The sequence below is a fragment of the Anolis carolinensis genome, chromosome 4, assembly GCF_035594765.1.
Source record: "Anolis carolinensis isolate JA03-04 chromosome 4, rAnoCar3.1.pri, whole genome shotgun sequence".
NCBI classification, from domain to species: Eukaryota; Metazoa; Chordata; class Lepidosauria; order Squamata; family Dactyloidae; genus Anolis; species Anolis carolinensis.
The window spans coordinates 189,163,646-189,188,799 of record NC_085844.1 but is presented as its reverse complement, the minus strand read 5'-3'; the positions used below and the strand labels follow the sequence as shown (position 1 = coordinate 189,188,799).

At 41.4% G+C, this 25,154-nt stretch overlaps 1 protein-coding gene across 1 annotated transcript in view; it reads left to right on the top strand.

The window, feature by feature from the left end:
* Window positions 1-16,352: 16,352 nt before the first annotated feature.
* Window positions 16,353-25,154, top strand: part of sypl2 (synaptophysin like 2) — a 29,197-nt gene continuing 20,395 nt past the window's right edge. The window contains exons 1-3 of the mRNA XM_003220227.4: window positions 16,353-16,569; window positions 16,689-16,760; window positions 23,997-24,121. Of these exons, the coding sequence (XP_003220275.1) occupies window positions 16,495-16,569; window positions 16,689-16,760; window positions 23,997-24,121 (272 nt within the window). The 5' untranslated portion in view covers window positions 16,353-16,494. The remainder of the gene's footprint in view (window positions 16,570-16,688; window positions 16,761-23,996; window positions 24,122-25,154) is intronic.

Sequence of the window (25,154 nt, the reverse complement as noted above, 5' to 3'; positions counted from 1 at the left end):
ATAACACGGGGGGAATGGGAAGGGAAATGGGGAAAACTGATAGCCAAGGTAAAGGGCAACAGAAAATATAAGGAATTGAACCAGACTATCCTTACAATCCAACAAACAGAATGAATTATAAAGGAAATGTATGACTGTTCCTGGAGGGAGGGGGGTGAATGGGAGAGTGGGGAGGGGGGAAAGAGTGGAAAAGGGATAGATACAAATAGGGGACAAGGACGATTATATATGGAATTTTAATCTCTTTTTTGTTAAATTGTTAAAATATATGTTTCTGTCTATCTTCGTGAATGCATCTTCCCCTATGAACCCACACAGGCTCTAAGATCTGCTGGGTAGGCCCTCCTCTCGATCCCACCTCCGTCTCAAGCGAGGTTGGTGGGGACGAGAGAGAGGGCCTTCTCAATGGTGGCCCCCAGGCTCTGGAACTCCCTCCCAAAGGAGATTAGATTAGCTCCCACTCTGGATTCCTTCCAGAAGAATCTGAAGACATGGATGCCTTCTCCTATCTGATAATGAACTGTCCATACGCTTTACCTAGGCCTTGGCCATTCCATGCACTTTATTACCTTTAGTCACTCCCATCCCAAGTCATCAAAGAATATGCACTTTCAGGTTTCCATGTCCCCTTAAAATGGCCCATGTCCTATGATGCTTGACTACTGATTGGGATTATTGTCTATGTTTTAAGTTATTAACTTTTGTAAGATGTGTTATTATACTGTGATTTTATTATGTTACTGTTTTTATTGATGTAATACTGTTTTGGGCTTGTCCCAGTGTAAGCCACCCCTAGTCCTTTGGGAGATAGAGTGGGGTATAAATGAAGTTTTATTATTATTATTATTACCATATAAATTGCCTAGGAGCCCCCGGTGGCCCAGCGGGTTAAACCACTGAGCTGCTGAACTTGTGGACTGAAAGGTCAGAGGTTTGAATCCAGGGAGCAGGGTAAGCTCCTGCTGTTAGCCCCAGCTTCTGCCAACCTAGCAGTTTGAAAACATGCAAATGGAAGTAGATCAATAGGTACCACTCTGGCGGGAAGGTAACGGCACTTCATGCAGTCATGCTGGCCACATGACCTTGGAGGCGTCTACGGACAACACCAGCTCTTTGGCTTAGAAATGGAGATGAGCACCAACCCCCAGAGTCAGACACGACTAGACTTAATGTCAGGGGAAAACCTTTACCTTAACCTTTACCCTATAAGTAGCCTATGTTATGTTTTAAACTCCCTCATGAAGAAAAGTGGTTATGTTATACTTGTCTTGAATAAAACAATTAAAGGCTATAGGACCCATTGTGTTATTACTTCTGCATTTGTGGGATTGACTATAAGGATGTATGTTAATAGTATGCTAAAAGAGTTATAGACAACAAAGCAGTATCCACTGAGAGTCCTTAAGAATATGTATCGCAACTGTATTCAAGCTATTTGTCTCTCATTCTCTGTCCCCAAAGAGCATTTCTTTCACATACATCATTCAGAACGCTAATCTCAGACTCACTCCAGTAAAGCCCGAACAAGGGATGATGATCACAGTGTGGTTCATGGACCTGTGGAATTTTCTCTCCCTAGGATCCTATGGGTGCTGCCTTATTGAGAGAACAAATAAGCAAGAATGAATAGATGGGATTTTTCTTTTGTTTTTTAAAGCATAATTTTTATGTTAAATAATTTAAGAATTTTGTAACTCATTTAAAAACATACCCATACTTTGGGAAGAAATGTTGCAATATGAGAAAAGCCACAAGAAAACACTTTCCCCAGTTCTCACCAAATAGGCCTCTGATGTTGGTGGGGCAGAGAGAAAGCCCTGTCCAAAGATTAAAATTTGTGCCAGCTTATATTGCAGATACAGTCCTTTAAATGTTCAGGAACAGCCTTTAGGGAGCCACATGAGGACTAGGGCTGTGCTTTGCTTATTCTTTCCATATAGGGATAGATGTTCTGTGACTGACAGAGATGCAATCATTAGGTAAAGGTAAAGGTTTTCCCCTGAGATTAATTCTAGTTGTGTCCAACTCTGGGGGTTGGTGCTCATCTCCATTTCTAAGCCAAAGAGCCAGCATTGTCCGTAGACGCCTCCAAGGTCATGTGGCCAGCATGACTGCATGGAGCGCCATTACCTTCCCGCCGGAGCGGTACCTATTGCTCTACTCACATTTGCATGTTTTTGAACTGCTAGGTTGGCAGAAGGTGGGGCTAACAGCAGGAACTCACCTAACTCCCCAGATGCAAACCTCCGACCTTTCAGTCAGCAAGTTCTGCAGCTCAGTGGTTTAACCCACTGCATCATCAAGGGCTCCTACAATCTTAGGAGCTATTAAAGAAATATCTTCTAGCCAATAGTATCTACTAAATGAGCACCAAGGAATCATTACTGGCTATTAGAAAGTCATCACAAGTTCGAAGTGGCTATATAAGAGTTTTCCCACTATACATCATATTAATCACAGCAGTAATGCGGTATATTTGCTTTTGATTACTAGTTACCCAGGTCTATAGAACCATGCCAATCCCTTTTTTAAAAACTCAAATAAGTTTCTAATTATCATAGTTTGTGGTGCACTTTAGAAGAGTTCCCTTCAAATGAAGAAATCAAAACTTCTTACGTAGTGTGTGAAAATATTAGCTGTTATACAGCTGTTTTGCTGGAATTTATTATGTATATCTGTATGAGCAGACTACATAAAATACTGCAATTAACAGAAATCTGGAAATGAGTTGTCTTCTTGCTATAGTTTCATCTTAGCTGGGGATGGAAATAAGAGGAAAGGATAGAGTCTTCTGGCTCTAATGTCAATAAAGTGATGAACCTGCTCCAGTTTTGAATCTGAGCTTCGAAGGAGCTTTCCAAGGTCCTGATCCTATTTGAGGAGTGGGGTTTGGCCCCATGCAAAGTTCCTTTAATGTTTCCAGGGAGGATTTACCCTAATGACACTGGAGACTCAGCCTTGACTGAGAGGACACAAATATACTTTGGCCTGCTTTTACATTTCGGCAAGGTTTAACAGTAGTTATTTTAGCTCTCTGCTGCTGCTCAGTCAGGTAAGCAGCAATGAATACATAGAAAGCTTAACATATTATAAGAACAGCAATCAGGATGTGTTGTGCTTTATTTGAGCATTTATTAATATGTTTTAAATGTGTGATTTAAATTGTGTGCTTTTAATAGAATTCCTTTGTGTTTGTTTACTTTTGGATAAGATTTCAGCTGTCCTTACTTTGAATTTGTAAACCACTAAGAGAAAGGTGGGATATAAAACAAATAAATAAGAAAATAAATATATGGAAGAGATTATTATTCTTGGTTGGAGTGGTTTTTGTTTTGTTTCTTGTCTTTCTAGAGCAGGGGTCCTCAAACTTTTAAAGAAAAGGGCCGGTCCACAATCGTTCAAACTGTTGAGAGGCCGAATTATCATTTGAACAAAAATACGAACAAATTCCTATGCACACTGCATATGTCTTATTTGTAGTGCAATACAACAATAACAATTAAAGAACAATACAATATTTAAAAATGTAAACAATTTTAACCAACATAAACCTATCAGGATTTCAATGGAAAGTGTGGGCCTGCTACTGGCCAATGAGATAGTCAAGTTAATTATGATTGTTGTTGTTGTTGTTGTTGTTGTTTGCCTCCAAGTCATTTCAGACTTTGGCCGAGCCTAAGTCTAAAATTAATTATTTATTTATTACCTTTATTTACTACATTTATATCCCACCCTTCTCACCCCAAAGTGGACTCAGAGCAGCTGTATGTACATACAATATATTATATTATTAACAGAGCACAATATTAGCATTATATATTACTATATTGAACTATACCACTATACTGTAATATTATATGTAATATAGAACATATAATTAATATTATTATATGATATTATTATTAGTATTATATTGTATAACATTATAATATTTTATCAATATTATATGTATATACAATATATTATATTATTAAGACATATAAAAATATTATATTATAAAACTGAGGGCGGGGGCCAGGTAAATGACCTTGGAGGGCCGCATCCGGCCCCCGGGCCTTAGTTTGGGGACCCCTGTTCTAGAGGAAAGAAATATAATAGGAGGTGGCAATTCTGTTTTCCATGAGATCCTACTATAGATTCTGGCAAGACCTAACACAAAATTGTTATGTGTAACACATACACACACACTGGAGTGGGAGCACGCTTTGCCAGTGGCAGATAAAAAGGTACTGAAGCAGACTGTAATTGTATATCAGTACATCATCGTACATCAATAACTGGAAGGTAGATCCTGTTGGTTTCTGCACATAATGCCACTGTTATAGGCACAGGGCCTCTCTCCAGGAACAAAGTAACAAATCATTATTTTTACATTTTGTAAGTAACCTTGGGAAGTGCACAGCCAGTTGTCATTTTGATGTATCAAGAGATGCACCTCTGAATGCAATTGGACTGTAGTGAAAAATCTTTTGCCCCTTAGTAATAGTCGGATCTCTAAATGCATGGATTCTGTATCCATGGCTTGAATTATTTTTGGAAAAAAAATTCCAAAAAGCTAAATTTGCTCTTGCCATTTATATAAGGATCATCATTTTACTATGTGATTGTATGCAGTCTGACCTGACGTAAAGGTAAAGGTTTTCCCCTGACATGAAGTCTAGTCGTGTCCTACTCTGGTGGTTGGTGCTCATCTCCATTTCTAAGCCAAAAAGCTGCCGTTGTCCGGAGACACCCCCAAGGTCATGTAGCTGGCATCATTGCATGGAGCACCATTACCTTCCCACCAGAGCGGTACCTATTGATCTACAGTGTTCCCTCACTTATCACGGGGGTTACGTTCCAGGGCCACCCGCAAAAAGTGAAAATCCGCCAAGTAGGGACGCTATATTTGTGTTGTTTACAAGTAGCATCTCTGTCCCCTCCTCGCCTCTCAAGCATGCACATGCATGCTCCCGCCGCTGCCTCTGCCTTGTCAGGCGAAAAGAAAGCTGCTTCAGCCTCCTTTACTCTCCCTTCCTTAGGCTTTTCCTTTACACTATTATTTTAGTATTTATTAAAAACCCACAAAACAGGAAGGGTGCAAAAAGTGAATCGCGAAGTAATGAGGGAACACTGTACTCACATTTGCATGTTTTCAAACTGCTAGGTTGGCAAAATCTGGGGCTAACAGTGGGATTCAAACCATCAGCCTTTTGGTCAGCAAGTTCAGCAGCTCAGCGGTTTAACCCTCTGTGCCACCTGAGCATCCACATATTTTGGTGTCCATGGGGAGTCCTAGAACTAAGCGGGAGGAAAATAGAAGATAAGGATTTTATTAAAACTGGACCAAATGTCCTAGAACTATCAATTGCAATTGTTTGAGCCTTCTCTGAGACTTGGGGAAGGCATTCACACTATCCAGTTATCACACTATGATTCCACTTTAACTGCCATGGAAGCCTATGGCTGTAGTTTGGTGAGACACTGAAGCATTCTCTCTGAGAATAATTAATGTCCCTCCCTACACTGCCAATCACATAGGCCATGTTCATGGCAGTTAAAGTGGAATGATAGTGCTATAATTTTGTAGTGTGGATGGGTCCCTGGGAAATTATAGAACTACATTATGGCAAGAAGCTTTCTCCAAGGAAGCTTCAGGCTCTGTTTGTGGTAGGGAAGGGTGGTATACAGTCAATTCTTTCCAAGATTGTGGCATCTTAGTGTGAGTTTAAAACCCTGAATAGTCTTATCTTGTAGATGTTAGAATGGTCCTGTGAACTGGTGGTTTGGATGGATGGTGCCCTTGCTCATCTATGAAGATGGATTATCGACAGCAATGAAAAATCTGGGTTTTCTACAAGGGGTTTGCCATGCCTTCATAGCAGAAAGGACAGAGCTTATTCCATGCATCTTTCAGAATGAGCATCTTAACACAGAGGAAAGCAAATGTTAATCCCAAAGGGTGGCAAGAGAATCTATAAAAGTGCAACATTGGAGATAAAATAAGCAGGGGGTTGAAAATGAAAAGTGTATTTCAGTATTGCACAGAACAGGAAGTAGCTTCAGGGAATCAAACTGATTCCTATCATAGGGTGCACATACACTGAAGAGTTAATGCAGTTTGTCACCACTTTAACTGTCATGGCTCAATGCAATGGAATCTTGGGTGTTATAGTTTGGAAGGCACCAGCACATTTTGGCAGAGAAGGCTAAAGACCTTGTGAAACTATAATTCCCATTATCCCATAGCACTGAGCCACAGAAGTTGAAGTGGTGTAAACTTTCATTACTTCTGCAGTGTAGATGCAGCCTTAAAATTTTGTCATGGGGCTTGCTCTTTCTATTCATCAGCTATCAACTTGCTTGTATAAGTAACTTGTGATATAAACATTAGCCTGTTCATATAACCACTCGGAAACATAGCAGTAGATGGTGATTATGATGATAATTGTCCTGTGGATAGGAAAATATGTAGCACTCCAGATATGACTGGATTATAGTTCCTTCTTCCCATTCTATTAGTTGGTACTGATAGTAGCTGGTCTGTGAAATATTTGCAGGACCCTGGTTTCCCTCCAGACTCTGTTCTATCTAGGAGATAAAGCTCACTAATGAACAACACTCTGTTTCCTTGATTAGTACAGCCAGTTCAGAAGAGGCAATTACGCTAAAAATCTACAGACTGGTATTTCAAACTTCTCTAAAGTTTGGAAAGCAAAAAAGTTGAATGATCCTGATGTGGGAGGAAAAATAGAAGATAAAGATTTTATTAAAACTGGACCAAATGTCCTAGAAAAGAACGTTGTTAGATTGATGGTGCAGTGAGGAGACATGGAGCAGCAGAGTAAAAGAAGGACACTATAGAGATCTGGGTTTGAAAAATATTTTCAGCAGTTTGCCTTAGCCACTTTTTCATTTTTCAGTTCCAGGATCTTTTGTGTTGGTGCTAGTGTTTTACATGACTGACTGCACTTACATAGTAGAATTTGTACTATATTTGCTTGTGCAAAATAACTAGCTTCCACCCTTTACAGAAACTCTGGAATGTCTTTATTGATCTTCCTTTGTATTGTCTTTGTATTGCACTTATATTTTGTCCTTCCTCCAAGTGTCACAAAGTATACATGAGGTTTTGTCCCATTTCATTTCCCCAAGAACCACATAAAATGTTAGGATATGAGATGGTGTCCATGCATAGGTCACACACTGAACTTCATAGATGAGTAGAAACCTAAAGTTTGCAGCCTCTTTGTTGTAGCCCAGCCTCCATCTGAGCTGTCAGGTGAGCCTGTGGTTGGCCCCATTCATCCTGTAATTGTCCCTGCACCTGCCTTGTCAGAGGATTCTAGGTTTGGGCCTGAGATGTAGCCAGAGTTTATCCCAGTGGATTCTGGGACCAGAGACAGAATGGTTCAAAGTAGGAAGTTTGAACCACATTCCTCAAAGCAGTCAAGGTCGGATCTCCTGGTGGCAGGTAGACATTCTAGTCCAGATGCTGGAAGGGATAAGGCAGAGAGGGATAATGAGCTTGACAGGAGGAGAGTGATAACTCAGTTGAGAAAAAAGGGAGTATGTTAGGAGGAGTAGACGTTTGCTTTTGAAACAAAATAGTGAGCAACCTTCTCACAGAAAGGGACCTTGAATTTCCCTTAAGAAGGATTGCTTTCTCTGACACAGTCAGAGGTGGTGACTTTGCTAATCCAAGAGAGGAAGATCTTTGCTTCATGTTCCTGTGTATTTCTGAAGCCTTGTATCTTGATTCAAGTTCCAGGCTTGCTTGTTCCTGTGCTTCCAGTTGAATGTTCCAGTACTTTTGCAGTACTTTTGGATTTCTGTTCCAGCCAAGACTCTTGCTTGTGTGCTAGCCAAGACCCTTGCTTTGAGTTTCAGCATTGACTCTGTACCTTGGACTAACTTGGAGTTTGTTCCTGTATTCCAGTTTTGCTTCTTGTGTTTCCAGCTTGACTCATGCCTTGGATTAATCCTTGAAATCTTTTTCAGACTATTCGTGACACTTTTCTTGGGACCGACTTTGATATCCGGTTTGGATTATGTTCTTTGAGTGATTTTTATAGACTCTTGCTTCAGGATTTTCAAGTACTTTGTTCTTGAGGAATCAAACCCATTTTATTGACTTGGTCAAAAAAATGTCAAAAGGTCCCTGGTTAAAAAAAAAAGGTTGGGAACCACCAATATATTGTAATGTCCTTAGAAAAAAATAAAAAAGAACAGAGTGAATATTGGAGCATTTAAAGCTCAGCAAAGGAAGACCATTTTATGGTAGACCTTTTATCAGAGATCATGCCTGTGATAATGCTGGACTCTGATAATGCTCAGAGTTTGCAGCTGCAGGGCTTTCACCCATTATAATAATAAACACACATATTACAAAGTTGGAAGTGCATAGTTAATTTTTAAAAAGCATGAAGATGGATGATGCCCAGGAAATTGGAAAGTATAGTATAGTTATTTGTCAACATTTATATATAAAAATAGATGTATGGAATATTCAGATTTCACATGGTATTAGATTTGAGATGTCAGGTATGTGGATATCAGTGGAATGTGAAGGCAATTGTTTCTTGGCAAACACGGAGTTGCTTCTATTTTTTTTGGGGGGGGGGGGAAGCTGGGTAGTTGCTGCATGTTCATGCATCTTGGTCTGAAGTTTCAATTAAAACAGCTTCATCTTTAGTGATAGTTCAAGAGAACCAAACAGGATAGTGTTTTTTTTTCTCAAATGCAAGGGTGAGAATCATGTAATCCTCCAGATGCCAAGAGACTTCAGATGCCACCTTCCAGAAATCTGGAATAATAACCAAAATTAAGAATGCTAAGAGTTGCCATTCAGCAACATCTGGAAACTGCATAATTCCCACTCCTGTTCAAATGCACCTCTACTTTAACCCTGTACCTGTTTACTCAAAAGTAAGTCCCACTGATTTCAGCAAACCTTTCCCCAAGATATATGAGTATAGAATTGCATACTAACAGTGGTTTTTAATGGAAGCCTGCAAAGAAATAACGTGTGCAGTTAATATATTATATAAATTTGGATGGGGCTATTATATTTTAGTTCTCTAGGCAAAGCAAGCTTTTTGTATGTAATCTTGGAAATGAAATGTTTGGTACTCCAGATGCTTTAGACTAAAATGTTTACAACCTCCTATCATTAATTGTCCTTCTGAGATCTGACATTAAAAATCACTGGAAAATAGAAGGTTCCCACCCCAGTGATGTGCTACCCCTGTGTTACCCCTCAACCCTAATTTGATAAAGATATGTGTGAATTCCAGAACATTTGATGTAAACAATATAATGACCATGGCTTAAGCTACACTGTCAATTACATGTATCAGGGAGTGAAGAGCTGTTTACAATTGCAAAGAATTGTGCTGAAAACCCTGCCCTGTTCATTAGCAACTAGTGTCCTTTTTCTCCAGACAGCTACCAAGAAATCAAACAGCAATTTGCTGTTTTGTGACTTTGTTTCAGATCGCTACATTTTCTGTGCCTGTTTTACCTTTTCCATTTGCTGGACATGCTGCTAGGGATGATGGAAGTTGTAGTCCAATGTACAGTATCTGCAACGCAACTGGGCTTGGGAAGTCTGCCCTAATAATAGTTACTTTCACAAAATGAGATTACAGTTTTCTAAATATGATTAATATCAGTAAATGAATCTTGGGTTCTTCATTTTAAAAAATAAAGACATTAAAAACTGTAGATTGGGAGAACACAATCCTGTTTGTAAAAGATGACAGGAGAGATTTCCCTTTATAAGAGGGCAGAGAGCAATCCATTGTTAATACTAGCATCAACTTGGTACCTTTGAGAAAAGGCTCTAGATTAACAGACCAATCAAAACCCTGGCTCTAAGTTCCTATTTTATTAATAGAATGACATGAGCTGGTACCGGGGAGAAAATAATTAACTCTACTTGGAGACAGACCAGATTGGCAGCCAGGCTGGCTCCTGCTAAATGACAAGATGGGCCTGGTAGCTTCATTCTTCTGGATTATAGCCTGAACATGCTGTCGTACTGTATGGTTTGGCAAAATCTAGCAAGTTCTGTAAGCAGGAGGAATATTGCTCTATATCTGAGTTTTGGATTTGGATATAATTTTTGTTTAATGTATTTTAGGATCTCCTAAAAAAGAGGAGAGATTAGGTTTATTCGGTTTTTTAAATGAATAGGGATTCACAGCCCTGTTCGTTTAAAAAATATTATGGGAGCATTAGTCCTAATATGCTTGAAAGTAATCCTTTCACATAGAGCTCCGATGGCACAATGGGTTAAAACTTTGTGCTGGCTGAACTGCTGACCAAAAGGTCTGTGGTTCGAATCTGGGGAGTGGGGTGAGCTCCCATATGTCAGCTCCAGCTTCCGGTGCGGGGACATGAGAAACACCTCCCACAGGATGGTAAAACATCAAACATCTGGGCGTCCCCTGGGCAATGTCCTTGCAGATGACCAATTCTCTCACACCAAAAGCGACTTTCAGGTTCTTAAGTCACTCCTGACACACACACAAAAAATCCTTTCACATTTAGGTGCCACAAATTATACATTTCAATAGTTATGAAACATCTCACTCTCCACCTATTATCAGAATTTCATTTAGCAAAATAGTAACCAGCAGTTCTAATGCAAAAGAGGCACAATAGTGCTAATGTACAAAATATCTGCCATAAAAGAGGTGGCAATCAAGCACAGACTGATGATATCATGTCAGCAACAGGGCAATGGGAACAGGCTTACTCCACATCAGGAATCTGCACATGTAAAAATTCTGTTTTTATTTAAATTGTTCTCTCTGTGCACTATGCTACCCGAGTATTCTCATCCCATCATCGTGACAGCAGACACTTGCAGTGCATCACAGCTCCTTATTCAGTGATGAGGGGCTGCTAGTTAAAAGGAAAGGAACCACAGTTGTAGAATGTTTGTTCATTTTTATCAAGCAAAGGAGACCTGTGCATGGGAGTTCTCTTTTCATGCAGTGATTCCTGGCTTAGAATCTATATAAGGAGCAGGTTGCTATATCTCTGCATCACCTAGCTGAAATCCCAGACCTAACCAACTGGAGATGTGTGTGCGGTTCTTGATGCTGGGTTAGAAGCCAGATGTGTTGTGTAAAACACATAGATGCAGATGTGTATCCAGATGTGATTCAATAGACAAGGCCTTCACCAATATGGTGTGGGTGGAACACATCCCCCCGCTATCATAACATATTTTACATTCATACTGCTCATGCCTTAATCAGAGTGATAAATATGTGTTAGCTCCCCATCTGTTGTGCAAAGCCTTGGGTCTGTCTTCCAAGTTGTTTTGTTTATTTTTTATTTATTTAGAATGCTCTTAACCTCATTCTACAGAGGAAAAGCCTCCCAGAACAGTTAGCAGCAGCTTTAAAACCACAGAAATAATAAATATGATGAAGCATTTCCAACAATAAAAAGTAGAAAAAACTCAACAAAGAAAATAATTAAAACATGATTGAACTCAGGATATAGGTATACATCAGTTAATAAAATATGGTAGGTATTTCCATATCCATCACATTTTAAAAAAAAAAATTGTACCCAAGGCAGACAGAATAGAGATGGGTTTCTACAATACAAAAAAGAAGAGAATTTTGAATGCTTCTAATCCAGCATCACTGTTTCAGCAAACCTTTTATTTAAAACTAATAATATGTACATCTGGAAAATGAAACAACCAGGTTAGGTAAGCCATTCATATGTACACAAAAACATTTTGGACCTTTTGGAAACTACCTAAAGATTTATCCCAAAGTGTATAAAAAGTTGATATAGTATTTTCCCCATTTTTGTTAATGATTTCTAATTTGGTTGTCAAACATATTGGAGTAACTGATGAAGCGGGTTTTCTTTCTCTTCCTCTCGGATTTGCTGTTAATGCATGCTCCATAAGATATTCTGTAACCAAGCTTCTTTTTACCTTGCAGGCACACACGATGGGATCAGCTAGAGAATAATCCCATTATTTCCCAGCTCAAAGCTTTATTTTCATTCACTGCAGACACTGATGCAGTGTAACATGGAAAATGTCTGCTTCTCCAACCCTTCTCCATGATTCTCACAATACTTAAAAGACCTTCCAGATAAGTAGAGGATGAGGAAAAAGTGAGGACTGGGCAAGCCTAAAAAGACTTCATAAAAATACTTCTTTGTCAAAGGCTTAGATTTACATCACACCAATCAATAGTCATATGGCAATCATATTGTTTCAGCAAACAAAAACATGCAATTATTGGAACAATCACTTTCCAACCTATGCTGTTGCTTTGGTGATGGAAATACCCATGATTAGTCTTTTGCACACCCTAGCTTCTTACCCATGTTCTCCCTACCCAGTACATGGGCACTGTGGGTTTTAAAAAAATATTATACTGTAAATCTAGTCATGCAGTTTCAGTGTTCCTGGCGGAGCCCCCAATGGTGCAGTGGGTTAAACTCTTGCGCTGGCAAGACTGATGACTTGAAGGTTGGGTTGCTGACCTGAAAGTTGCCGGTTTGAATCCAACCTGGGAAGAGCACAGATGAGCTCCCTCTATCAGCTCCAGCTCCATGTGAGGACGTGAGAGAAGCCTCCTACAAGGATGGTAAAAACATCAAAACATCCAGGCATCCCCTGGGCAACGTCCTTGCAGATAGCCAATTCTCTCACACGAGAAGCGACTTGCAGTTTCTCAAGTTACTGCAAACACTGGAAAAAAGTGTTCTTGCAAGACCTTCCTCTCTCTGCAATATTGAGACAGCAATGAAAGGAATAGGGGTGAAACAACAGCAATACTGGACTGATGAATTTTTCCTGTCAATGAAGAGATGGTCCAATCATGATTCAATTGCTATGCAAGTATGGGGCTGACACAGCATCATACAATAAGCCCCTGGAAGTCAAGATGACTAAGTTCTCTGATCACATCATGAGAAGAGATGATTCACTAGAAAAGATTATAATGCTTAGCAAAGTGCAGAGCAGGAAGAAAAAAGGGAAGACAACATTCCTGATGGATAAACTCAACCAGAAAAGTCAAAGCCTGGAGTCTACAAGACCTGAGAAGGGCTATGACAGGGTGACTTGGAGGTCTCTCGTTCATAGGGTCATGATAGGTTGAAGCTGACGTGAAGGCAGTTGACACACAAAAATAGTTGGAAGGGAAGATGTTAGTTTGTAAACTTCTTCAGTAAAGGTTGTTTTGTTGTTTTGTATTGTAATGTTGCAATGTATCTTGTATACATAAATAATAGTGAGTGTGTGGAATCAGCTAGCAACTGAGAAAAATAATAGTGTGAGTCTATTCTAGTAAAGAAGAAGGCCATAATGTAAAATATGCAAACTTCTTTCAGTTGTATCAAATTGGAGTTGTTGTATGTTTTCCGGGCTGTATGGCCATGTTCTAGAAGTATTCTCTCCTGACGTTTCGCCCACATCTATGGGCGAAACATCTATGGGCCATACCTCACAACCTCTGAGGATGCCTGCGATAGATGTGGGCGAAACGTCAGGAGAGGATGCTTCAGGAATATGGCCATACAGCCCGGAAAACATACAACAACCCTGTGATCCCGGCCATGAAAGCCTTCGACAACACATGGATCAAATTGGTTCTGAAAGTCATAGGGCTATATTACAATGGGGTTACATTCCTGTATCGTGGCTCAAATACTTGATATTTAATGGAGCACCTTTCCTTATATGTGCTTTCCAAAAGATTGTGGTCTGCTACTGGGGTCTTCTTCTGTGTCCCAATAGTGAGGTTTTATTTATTTATTATTATTTATTGTGTCAGAAGCGAATTGAGAATACAGTTATAATGTACAGAAAATCCACAAACAAAGTTAAAAACCTGGCATTATACTAAATTTACTTTGACCAGATGCTGACCATTTCAAGTGCTTCTGATGTCATTGTGAGAAGGCCCTCAGCCTGTAAGTGGTCTGTAGTTTGTTCTTCTTCACACTCGCATGTCATGGACTCCACTTTGTAGCCCCATTTCTTAAGGTTAGCTCGGCATCTTGTGGTCTATTCAGTGCCTTTCAAGTTGCCCTGTCCTCTGTGTGCCCAGGAGGGAGTCTCTCATCTGGTGTCAGCCACTGATTGAGGTTCTGGGTTTTAGCCTGCCACTTTGGGACTCTTGCTTGCTGAGGTGTTCCTGTGAGTATCTCTGTAGATCTTAGGAAGCTATTTCTTGATTTAAGGCATTGGCTTGCTGGCTGATATCTGAACAGAGGATGGGCTGGAGATGTCACTGCCTTGGTCCTTTCATTACAGGCTGCAACTTCTCAATGGATGTCAGGTGATGCAATACCAGTTTAACAGTATAATTTCTTCAATGGTATAGGACATAGACATCCTGTGATAATGCAGCATGTCTCATTAAGAGCCACATTCACTGTTTAATGTGGTGTGATGTGTTCCACACTGGGCATGCATATTCAGCAGCAGAGTAGCAAAGCCCAGTCTTCACATTGTCTGGTTGTGATCCCAGGTTGTGCCAGTCAGCTTTCACATGATATTATTTCTAGAACCCACTTTCTGCTTGACAGTCAAGCAGTGCTTCTTATAAGTAAGAGCATAGTCCAGATTAGCTCTCAGGTATTTTGTTGAATTGGTTGAAACTCTGATGAGATATTTGCTGAAAAAAAACTATAGTAAAAATGTGCTGCAGGATGTCCTGCAAAAACAACGTTTTTGCAATGTGTTGTCAAAGGCTTTCATGGCCGGAATCACTGAGTTGCTGTGAGTTTTCCAGGATGTATGGCCATGTCCCAGAAGCATTCTCTCCTGACATTTCACCCACATTTATGGCAGGCATCCTCAGAGGTTATGAGGTTTGTCGGAAACTAGGCAAGTGGGGTTTATATATCTGTGGAAGGTCCAGGGTGGGAGAAAGAACACTTGTCTGCCTGAGGCAAGTGTGAATGTTGCAATTGATCACCTTGATTAGTATTCAATAGCCTTGCAGCTTCAAAGCTTGACTGCTTCCTGCTTGGGAGAATCCTTTGTTGGAAGGTGATTGTTTCCTGTCTGAAAATCATACAGCCTGATTGATTCTTGTCTGTAATAATCCAGTTTTCTGAATGTTGTTCTTTATTGCCGTTTTCTCCAGGCAGGAAGCAGCCAAACTTTGAAGTTGCAAGGCTATTCAATGATTACCAAAGTGGCCAATTGCAACATTCACACATTCACATCTGCCTCAAACACACAAGAGTTTTTTTTTCTCCCACCCTGGACCTTCCACAGATATATAAACCCCACCTGCCTAGTTTCCAACAGACCTCACAACCTCTGAGGATACCTGCCATAGATGTGGGCAAAACGCCAGGAGAGAATGCTTCTGGAACATGGCCACAAAGCCTGGAAAACTCATAGCTAGGGCTGTAGCTGAGGGGGGGGGTAGGGGTTCACCCCCCCCCCCCGAAATTCTTATGAGTGTCCATTGAAGTTTGTCTGTCTTGAGTGTCCACTAAAGATTATCATTGGCGCCCGATTGCTAAATTATTTTGCGTTATTTATTTATTTATTTCCATCATTTCTGTTCCGCCCTTCTCACCCGAAGGGACTCAGGGCGGCTTACAAAACTGGCAGAATTTGATGCTAATATACAACAATACAAAAGAATAAAACATAAGCAATTAAATACAGATTTAAAATAATACAAAATACTTGAGCCATTCATCCACAAAACATTGTACATAAACCTTAGTCCAGACTGAGTCGAAGCCAATGAAACTTATTCTTTGAACGCTTGCTCGCATAGCCAGGTCTTCACTTTCTTTCTAAAACTCAAAAGGGATGGAGCCTGCCGGATGTCACTAGGGAGGGAGTTCCACAGCCGAGGAGCCACCACTGAGAAGGCCCTGTCTCTCGTCCCCGCCAGCCGCACCTGTGAGGCTGGCAGTACCGAGAGCAGGGCCACCCCTGAAGACCTTAAATTACGTGGTAGGTCATAGCGGGAGACACGTTCGGATAAGTAAGCTGGGCCGGAACCGTTAGAGCTTTATGATTATGGAACTACTCTTCATGATTCGCTAAAAAAAAAGGTTCACCCCCCCTGAATTTTTTTCTGTCTATGGTCCTGCCCACAGCAACCCACTATAGCAAAAATGTACTGCAGGATGTCCCTTAGAAACAAAGTTTTCGTAGTTTAGGCAACTTTCCCCATGTTTTTATGATAGAACCAATTAGGAAAGGACCTTTATGAGGCAGGTTAGAAAGTGCTGCCTGGCTGTAGGCATGTGTGCCTCCGGGTCCGCCCCTTCGAACCGTGGGCGTGGCCACCCCTCGTAGGCCCCGCCCCCTGCTCCGCGCGGGCCCCCATGTGCTCCGTGGGCCACGTGACCCGCCCTTGCTCTCCCTGGCGAGTTTGACAGGAGGTCCGACGGGGCTTTTTTCCGCGCAGCTCCGCCGAGGAAGGAGCAGGACCGCCGCCTTCTCTTCCTCCTCCGCTGCTCTCGAAGGCCAGAAGCCCCTCTGCGGACATGTCGGAGCCCAGTTCCCGAGGAGGAGGAGGGGGAGGCGGGGGAGGAGGGGACAAGGACCCCCGGGCCGCCGTGGTAGGGCCCCTTCCCTCCCCTGCCCTTCTCTCCCCTGCCTTGCTCCCCTTCCTTGTTCTGCTTTGGGTCTGAGCTGACCCCCGCCCTTGTCTCTTCTCTCTCTCTCTCCCCTCGGCCAGGCTCAGCTGCTTTCGGGGCTGCGCTGGGCCCGCCTGGAGGAGCCCCTGGGGTTCATTAAGGTGCTCGAGTGGGTAAGTCGGAACCCTTTTCGGGCTCTTTGGGGGGAAAGAAGCGAGGTGGGGGTGGGGGGGGATGATGACGTTTGGGGCCAGCAATGCCCCAAAGGAGGAGGGAGGAGGAGGAGTGCCCTCTAAGGCAGCAGCCCTTCTATGTGCAAGGAGCCCGGAGTCCGGGGCATGTGCGTTTCACGTTTCACTCGGACGGGTTTAACCTTTCGGAGCTCTGATCCGGCACATACCGCGCCCGGACGGGTCCCTCGGCTCTTCCCAGGGCGGAGCAGAGACCCGGGACTGAAGGAGCGCGCCCCCGGCAGAAGGATCAAGCGCTCTCTCTCTCCCGGCACTTGGTCTCCCAAGGAAGCGCCCCCCGATTTCCGCCCGTCAGCTTGGGAAAGTTCCTCTACTTCCCTCGCTCCCTCCACGCCTCGCCAATGGCTAAGGCTGGGTCTACACTGCTCTCCATCCCAGGATCTGATCCTGGATTACACAAGCCAACTAAATCCAACTTTTTGCAATCATCATAAATGAGAGTAGGTAGGTAAAGGTGAAGTTTTCCCCTGACATTAAATCCAGTCATGTCCGACTCTGGGGGTTGGTGCTCATCTCTATTTCTAAGCCAAAGAGCCGGCGTTGTACATAGACACCTCCAAGGTCATGTGGCCGGCAGGATTGCGTGCAGCGCCGTTACCGGTACCTGTTGATCTACTCACATTTGCATGTTTTTAAATTACCAGGTTGGCAGAAGCTGGGGCTAACTGCAGGAACTCACCTCGCTCCCCGGATTCAAACTGCTGACCTTTCAGTCCACAAGTTCAGCAGCTCAGTGCTTTAACACGCTGCGCCATCAGGGTAGAAATGAGAGTAACACTGTTTGAATACATTTTTCTGGTGATTTTAAATACAGTAGAGTCTCACTTATCCAAGCCTCGCTTATCCAAGTTTCTGGATTATCCAAGCCATTTTTGTAGTCAATGTTTTCAATATATCGTGATATTTTGATGCTAAATTTGTAAATACAATAATTACAACATAACATTACTGTGTATTGAACTGCTTTTTCTGTCAAATTTGTTGTAAAACATGATGTTTTGGTGCTTAATTTGTAAAATCACAACCTAATTTGATGTTTAATAGGCTTTTCCTTAATCCCTCCTTATTATCCAAGATATTCGCTTATCCAAGCTTCCACCGGCCCATTTAGCTTGGATAAGTGAGACTCTACTGTATATCTTTATTTTTTTCCCCATCACATCAACTTTTAAAAATATGATGAATGGTACATTACAGTGGTCTACTGTAAAGTCTGCACATTTCACATCATATTTGTGTAACACAAGCCAAAAAGTATTTTTCATCAGATAGAATTTGAGCCCCCATATACATATACATAGGAGCCCCCGGTGGCACAGCGTGTTAAAGTGCTAAGCTGCTGAACCTGCAGGCCGAAAGGTCACAGGTTAGAATCCAGGGAGCAGAGTTAGCTCCCGCTGTTAGCCCCAGCTTCTGCCAACCTAGCAGTTTGAAAACATGCAAATGTGAGTAGAGCAATAGGTACCGCTCCGGCGGGAAGGTAACAGTGCTCCATGCAGTCATGCCGGCCACATGACCTTGGAGGTGTCTACGGACAACACTGGCTCTTTGGCTTAGAAATGGAGATGAGCACTAACCCCCAGAGTCAGACATGACTGGATTTAATGTCAGGGGAAAACCTTCACCTTTACTGTACATATACATACACACACACACACACATACACACACACACACACACACAAGCCTTGGATAACATAGGGAAGGGTTATCACCCCTGTGGTGTTTCTTTTGCTCTCTGAGGGCCCTTCCACACAGCCCTATATCCCAGAATATCAAGGTAGAAAATCCTACATTATTTGAGTGTGAACTCAAATAACCCAGTTCAAAGCAGATATTGTGGGATTTTCTGCCTTGATATTCTGGGATATAGGGCTGTGTGGAAGGGCCCTGGGTCTCTGTTCAGAAGATTTCACTGCACTGTGACAATTGGATTTCGAAAAATTTGAAATTGGTTGTACAGGCAGTCCCCAACTTATGAACAAGATAGGATCTGTAGGTTTGTTCTTAAGGCGAATGTGTGTGTAAGTTGCACTTTAAAATGTACCTGGTCCAACTTACATACACATTCATCTTAAGAACAATCTTATTCATGACTTGTGGGCTTCCTGTACAACCAAAGCCATTTTGAAGCCACCTTAACTACCACGGTTCAATGCTATGGAATCTTGAGAGCTGTAGTTTGGTGAGGCAGCAACACTCTTGGGCAAAGAAGGCTAGATCTGTAAAACTGCAATTCCCAGTATGCCCTAGCATTGAGCCATGTCAGTTAAAGTTATGTTGAAGTGCATTCATTCACTTTCCCATCTTGTTGTAGTGCATCTACACTGTGGTTCAATGCTATGGAATCCTAGGAGTTGTTAACCTTCACTGCCAAAGAGTGCTGGTATCTCACTAAGGCCCCTTCTACACTGCCATATAAAATCCAGATTATCTGCTTTGAACCAGATTATATGGCAGTGTAGACTAATATAATCCAGTTCAAAGCAGAAACTGTGCATCATCTGCTTTGATAATCTGGATTATATGGCAGTGTAGAAGGGGTCTAAATTACAACTCCCAGGATTCCATAGCATTGAGCTGTGGCACTTAAAATGGTGACAAACTGCATTTATTATACAGTGTAGATACACCACTGGTATCCCAAGAAGGGGCAATGAATTAGTCTTATTGGGGCCAGGGTGCATCTACACTGTAGAATGAATACTGTTTGACACCACTTTTACTGCCATGGTTGTGGAATCCCGAGATTTGCAGTTTGCTGAGATGCCAGTACTCTTTGGCAGAGAAGGTGAGGGAACTTGTAAAACTGAAACTCCCAGGATTCAAGAGGTATGGCACTCAAAGTGGTATCAAATTGCATTAATTCCACAGTGTAGATGCCCTCCTGGATGTTCCTGAAGATTCTTAGAAGAGAGCAAACCACTGCCCACTCAGCACACTAGAATCTATTCTAAAGATATTAATCATACAGTATTCTGGTGACACATTGTACAGCAATCATTTATTTTGTCTCTAGCTGATGTTGGCACAAAGTGACAACTCTTTAGTGATAAAAATGTTTTGCCAAAATCAGAGGGCATCTCTCAAGGCACATACAGCTGGTGACTTGGGTTGTGCGGCTTGTTCAAAGTAGTAACAGTACTTCCTAAAACTTTGAAAAGAGTCCGGATGTGATTGAAGACAAATAGGAGACCAGGGCAGAGCCGACTTCCACTTCTTGTAACTGTGTGACAGTCATTGCTGGCTTCCGTGTGAGAAGCCACAAACACTCAACCGCAGAAGATAATGCAAGGGGAACCCTGGATCATTCTTACAGATTTATTTCTGCATGTTGCATCACTTTAAGGCAGTGCTCTGTATAGATGCATGAAAACCCACTTAGGTCATTGGGGCTTTGTAACTCGATATGGAAACCTGCAACATCAAAGACTCATGACAGGTTAATAACATTAGTGTAAGTGCATCATTGAACTATGGGTTTTCTTTAGTGCAATGTTATTTTTTCTCTATATAGCATTTTCCTTTACTTACCGGTATCTCAAATTTTATGCATTTACTTCTTTCCCTACCTATAAGCAATATTACTATGTTATGCTCTATTATCTTGCTTTTTGGCTTTCTCCAGTTTTTTATGCTTGTGTTGTTGTTGTTGTTGTTGTTTTGTGCCTCCAGGCTGACCTTTACTTATAGCGACCCTCTAAATAAATCTTGACCTTTCTTGGAAGCGTGCCATTATTTTTCTCTAAGGCTGAGAGGGTGTGACTTGTCTAAGGTCACCCAGTGAGCTCAGTAATATGGAATCACAGGAGTTGTAGTTTTCTAAGGTCTTCAGCCTTCTCTGCCAAATAATGTTGCTCCCTCACCAAAGTAAAAGTCCCAGGATTTCATAGCATTGAGCCATGACAAGTAGTGTCAAACTACATCAATTCTACAGTGTAGATGCAACCTTAGTACAAACAACACACGAAGGGACATACATTTCCCAGCTCTGTCCTATGCCATGTTGGGTTTTCCTGTTTGCATGTTTCTTTTCTGTGAGTTTAAGGAAGCGGTTTTCATTGTGCATGGCATGCCCAAGCTATCTGCAATGGTGATGGTGCTCTGCTGGTTGTATGTTGCTCTAAACAGTGGTTCTTAGCCTGGGGTCACCAGATGTTTTTGGCCTTCAACTCCCAGAAATCCTAACAGCTGGTAAACTGGCTGGGATTTCTGAGAGTTGTAGGCCAAAAACATCTGGGGACCCCAGGCTGAGAACCACTAACACATATATTTTTCCTTGCTGCATAAAATATTTTCTCTCCTGCATTTGGGGCTTTATAGACTTAGATCAAGAGTTGGAATCTCTGTGCTCTGGCCTTTCTTTCAGATTCCTCTTTACTTTCACATTTCTTCTATAGATGTGGTCCTAGTTGTATATTGTTCCATTGCATAGCCTCACTTTTTGGAAGTTGTTAGTAATACTGTACTTTCAGTAAGATCCTGTAATCTCCCCTTCTCCCGAGAAACTGAATACTTTGGGAGCAATGGTGATATCATTGACTACTAAATGAACACAGCCAGCGTGAAATTTAGGCAGGATAATATGTTCCGTGTGGGATAATCTAGGTGCAATGATTGGACACATTTTAAGAAGAAGTTAGTGACTTGATTTCTCTTTCTTATGGAAATGTACATGGCAGGTTGAAAGGTTAGTTGCTTGTCAACGTCTCTGGTTAAGCATCGTTAGATCATGGCTTTTGCCTTCTCTATGACTAGGAGGAAGTGAGATATTCCCAAAAGCCAAGTTATGATTCTGAAAAAATAGCCTTTCTTTTTTAAACTATTTGCATGTATTTGCACTTTGTCTGGACTTTAGTTTTCATTTATTTTTAATCCAACCTGTTATGAGCAGCTGCAGCTGTGGCTCGTTCCTCATTTGTAGACGATATATCCATATATACTCATGTATAAGTCTTGTTGTCTGCTGTTGCTATGTAAGTATTGCGATGTAACTGGTGTAAATCAAAATGCTTGGTTTGGGACTGGCTCCTCCTTTTGCTTTGTTGTACATAATAGTGAACCAATTTAGGACACCTGTTTTTCATCCTTCTGGCACCTGTGTTGGTATGTGTACAAATCTGAGTTGGGCCAAATGGGAATACTGATCTCTGTTAGCCTGGGATACCCCTGTTCCCTCTGGTTTTTAAAAAAAGATATTCACTGATCCTATCATGGTGCAAAGGATAATTGTCTTTATAAAGCTTGTAGGAAACTTGCGGTGTGTGATGCCTATTTGAAGTGGAACAGCTTAATGACAAAACATTTTCTGTTCTTTCTTACATTTCTCATCAACTATTTGATTCATGAACCCATTCCTGTGTTTTGACTCAGATAACCCAAGCAATATTTATAGAGCAGCAGTGAAACATATTCTTTGACTCATTGTGGTTTTTGTTGGATCTTTCTGATTATGAGCACATTCACAATAGTTGGTTGGAATGGTATTCTAAAGCTGATTGACCCTAAGTTAGGGAACCAACTGAGTTTCAGGTATTTGTGATATAGTGGCATTTACCATTTGATCAACTCTATTTACTTTCGAGGTAATTGGATCAAAGATTAAAACCCTGCAAGATAGATATAATATCTACTTTTGACCTATAGGTAGTGAAGATCTTTGTTCAAATCTCTTTTTGTGTTGTGTCCTCCTTCAGTTTCTGAATCAAAGCACTTAATAAACTCCTGACAAGCATGTATTTTCACCTAGGAATTGTTATATATATCTAAGGGTCTTGACAGTGCCTGGTTTTCTCTAGCTTGTTTCTTTTGATTGATGTGTTTTCTCACATAACAGTGGAAATGTTGTCTGGAGTTTCCTTTGAAAATGTTGCTTTAGCCATCTATGTCAGCGTCTCTCAACTTGGGGGTCGGGACCTCTGGGGGGGGGGGGGTTGTGAGGGGGTTTCAGAGACTATTAGAAAATACATATTTCTGATGGTCTTAGGAACCCAAATCCCTCCAGTATTTTCTGTTGGTCATGGGGGTTCTGTGTGGGAAGTTTGGCTGAATTCTATTGTTGGTGGGGTTCAAGGGGCTTCTTGATTCTAGGTGAACTATAAATCCCAGCAACTACAACTCCCAAATGTCAAGGTCTATTTTCGCCAAACTCCATCAGTGTTCAAATTTGGGCATATTGAGTATTCATGTCAAGTTTAGTCCAGATCCATCATTGTTTGGAGTCCACAGTGCTCTCTGGATGTAGGTGAACTACACTACGACTCCAAAACTCAAGGTCCCACCAAACCCTTCCAGTGTTTTCTGCTGGTCATGAGAGTTCTGTGTGCCAAGTTTGGTTCAGTTTCATCATTGGTGGAGTTCAGGATGTCCTTTGATTGTAGGTGAATTATAAATCCCAGCAACTACAAGTCCCAAATGACAACATCAATCCCCCCCCCCCCCCCCCAATCTCACCAGTATTCAAATTTGGGCGAATTGGGTATTTGTGCCAAATTTGGTCCAGGGAATGTAAATACATTTTGCATATCAGATATTTACATTACAATTCATAACAGTAGCAAAATGACAATTCTGAAGTAGCAATGAAAATAATTTTATGTTTGGGGGTCACCACAATATGAAGAACTCTGTTAAGGGGTCGCAGCATTAGGAAGGTTGAGAACCATTGATCTAGGTGTTTCTTGATAGCTAGAGCTCTCTTTTTTATGATTTGGGAAGTAGTATAATAAAATAGAGAGTGTAAACAAATAGTTCCTTATTCTTTTTATTGAATTGATCTGCTAAATCAGTGGTTCTCAACCTGTGAGTCCTCAGGTGTTTTGGCCTACAACTCCCAGAAATCCCAGCCAGTTTACCAGCTGTTAGGATTTCTGGGAGTTGAAGGCCAAAACATCTGGGGACCCACAGGTTGAGAACCACTGTGCTAGATCTTTATGTCAATTTACATGAATGTGCATTGTGATACTGGTATAATGGCTGCATGTGAGCTGATTTTAAAGGCCGTTATGAGTTCCAAGATGAGCCTATATGTGTCATTTCTGAGGCCTTTAGGCCATAGTGGTTGGTGAAGTTTGCTTTGCGTCTTGCATGGAGTGTCTGTGCCATTGCTTGCTATCCTCCGGGACACATTTGGTTCTAAACTCCTTTGTTTTTTCTCCAGCTCTTTGCCATTTTTGCCTTTGGAGCCTGTGGTTCCTTCAGTGCAGAAACAGGGGCAACTGTGAAATGCACAGAGGATCCTCAAGAGACGACCGCTATTACTGTGCAGTTTGGATATCCCTTCAGGTAAAGGGGAATTGTGCTGAGAGCTAATTTAGGAGAAACTAGGCGATATTGTCATAGGTCTTTATTAGTGTGGGGGGGTATAATTTTATTTCTAGCTTTGTGTAATGTACTTTTCTTGAAAAAGTTTCCTTAATATATCTTCAAATGAAAATATTTAGCCTTTGTGCTACTTTACTTTGGGGTGCTCATTACTCCAGGTTATTTTGGGGGCTTTTCTATAGAATTGCTCTGGAGGTTTTAACTCAAGAGAGATTAGATTTGTGAGTGGAAGAACTGCTCTATCTATCAGAGTGAGTGCTAGAATTTTCCTTGTATTGTATGTCAGAGGACTTAGATGTGCTTTATCAGAATATACTTCCTTCTTCTAAATAGCAGATCCTGAAGGTACATCTCAGAATGCTTTCAGAATCTTTTCGGTTTCAGAACTGGTCTACCATGAAGTATGGAGAGCTGTTGACCAAGAAACAGGAGTTCAAGGGCCTTTGGGTTCATGAAACTAGTGGTATGGCTTTTGGGAAGCTTCACCTGTCCCATAGTGCAAACCAACTTTAGGAATGTTATCACACAGCAGGACAAGTAAGGGATTTGCCTTAATATGAATTATCCATATTTAATTGAGTTTAATGCGCTACCGAGTCTAATGCACTCCTCGATTTTCAAAACTCTGAAACCAAAAAAAACCTCACTAATATAATGCACAGCAGCAAAAGGTGCACTCTTTGTAATATGGCTATTGCAGTGGCTACCTGCTTTGCATTCCTGCTTTAAAAACAAAAGTGTTGGAGCACTAAAGCTTTCAGTAATGGAAAAGAAAACCTTGGAGTGCATTTGTGGCCCCTTCCACGCAGCTGTATAAAATCCCACATTTTCTGCTTTGAAGTGGAATATATGGCAGTGTGGACTCAAAAAACCCAGTTCAAAGCAGATATTGTGGGGTTTTCTGCCTTAATACTCTGGGTTATATGGCTGTGTGGAAGTGGCGTATGTTGTAGAATGAATCCACTTTAACTGCCTGAGTGCGGATGCCTCGCCA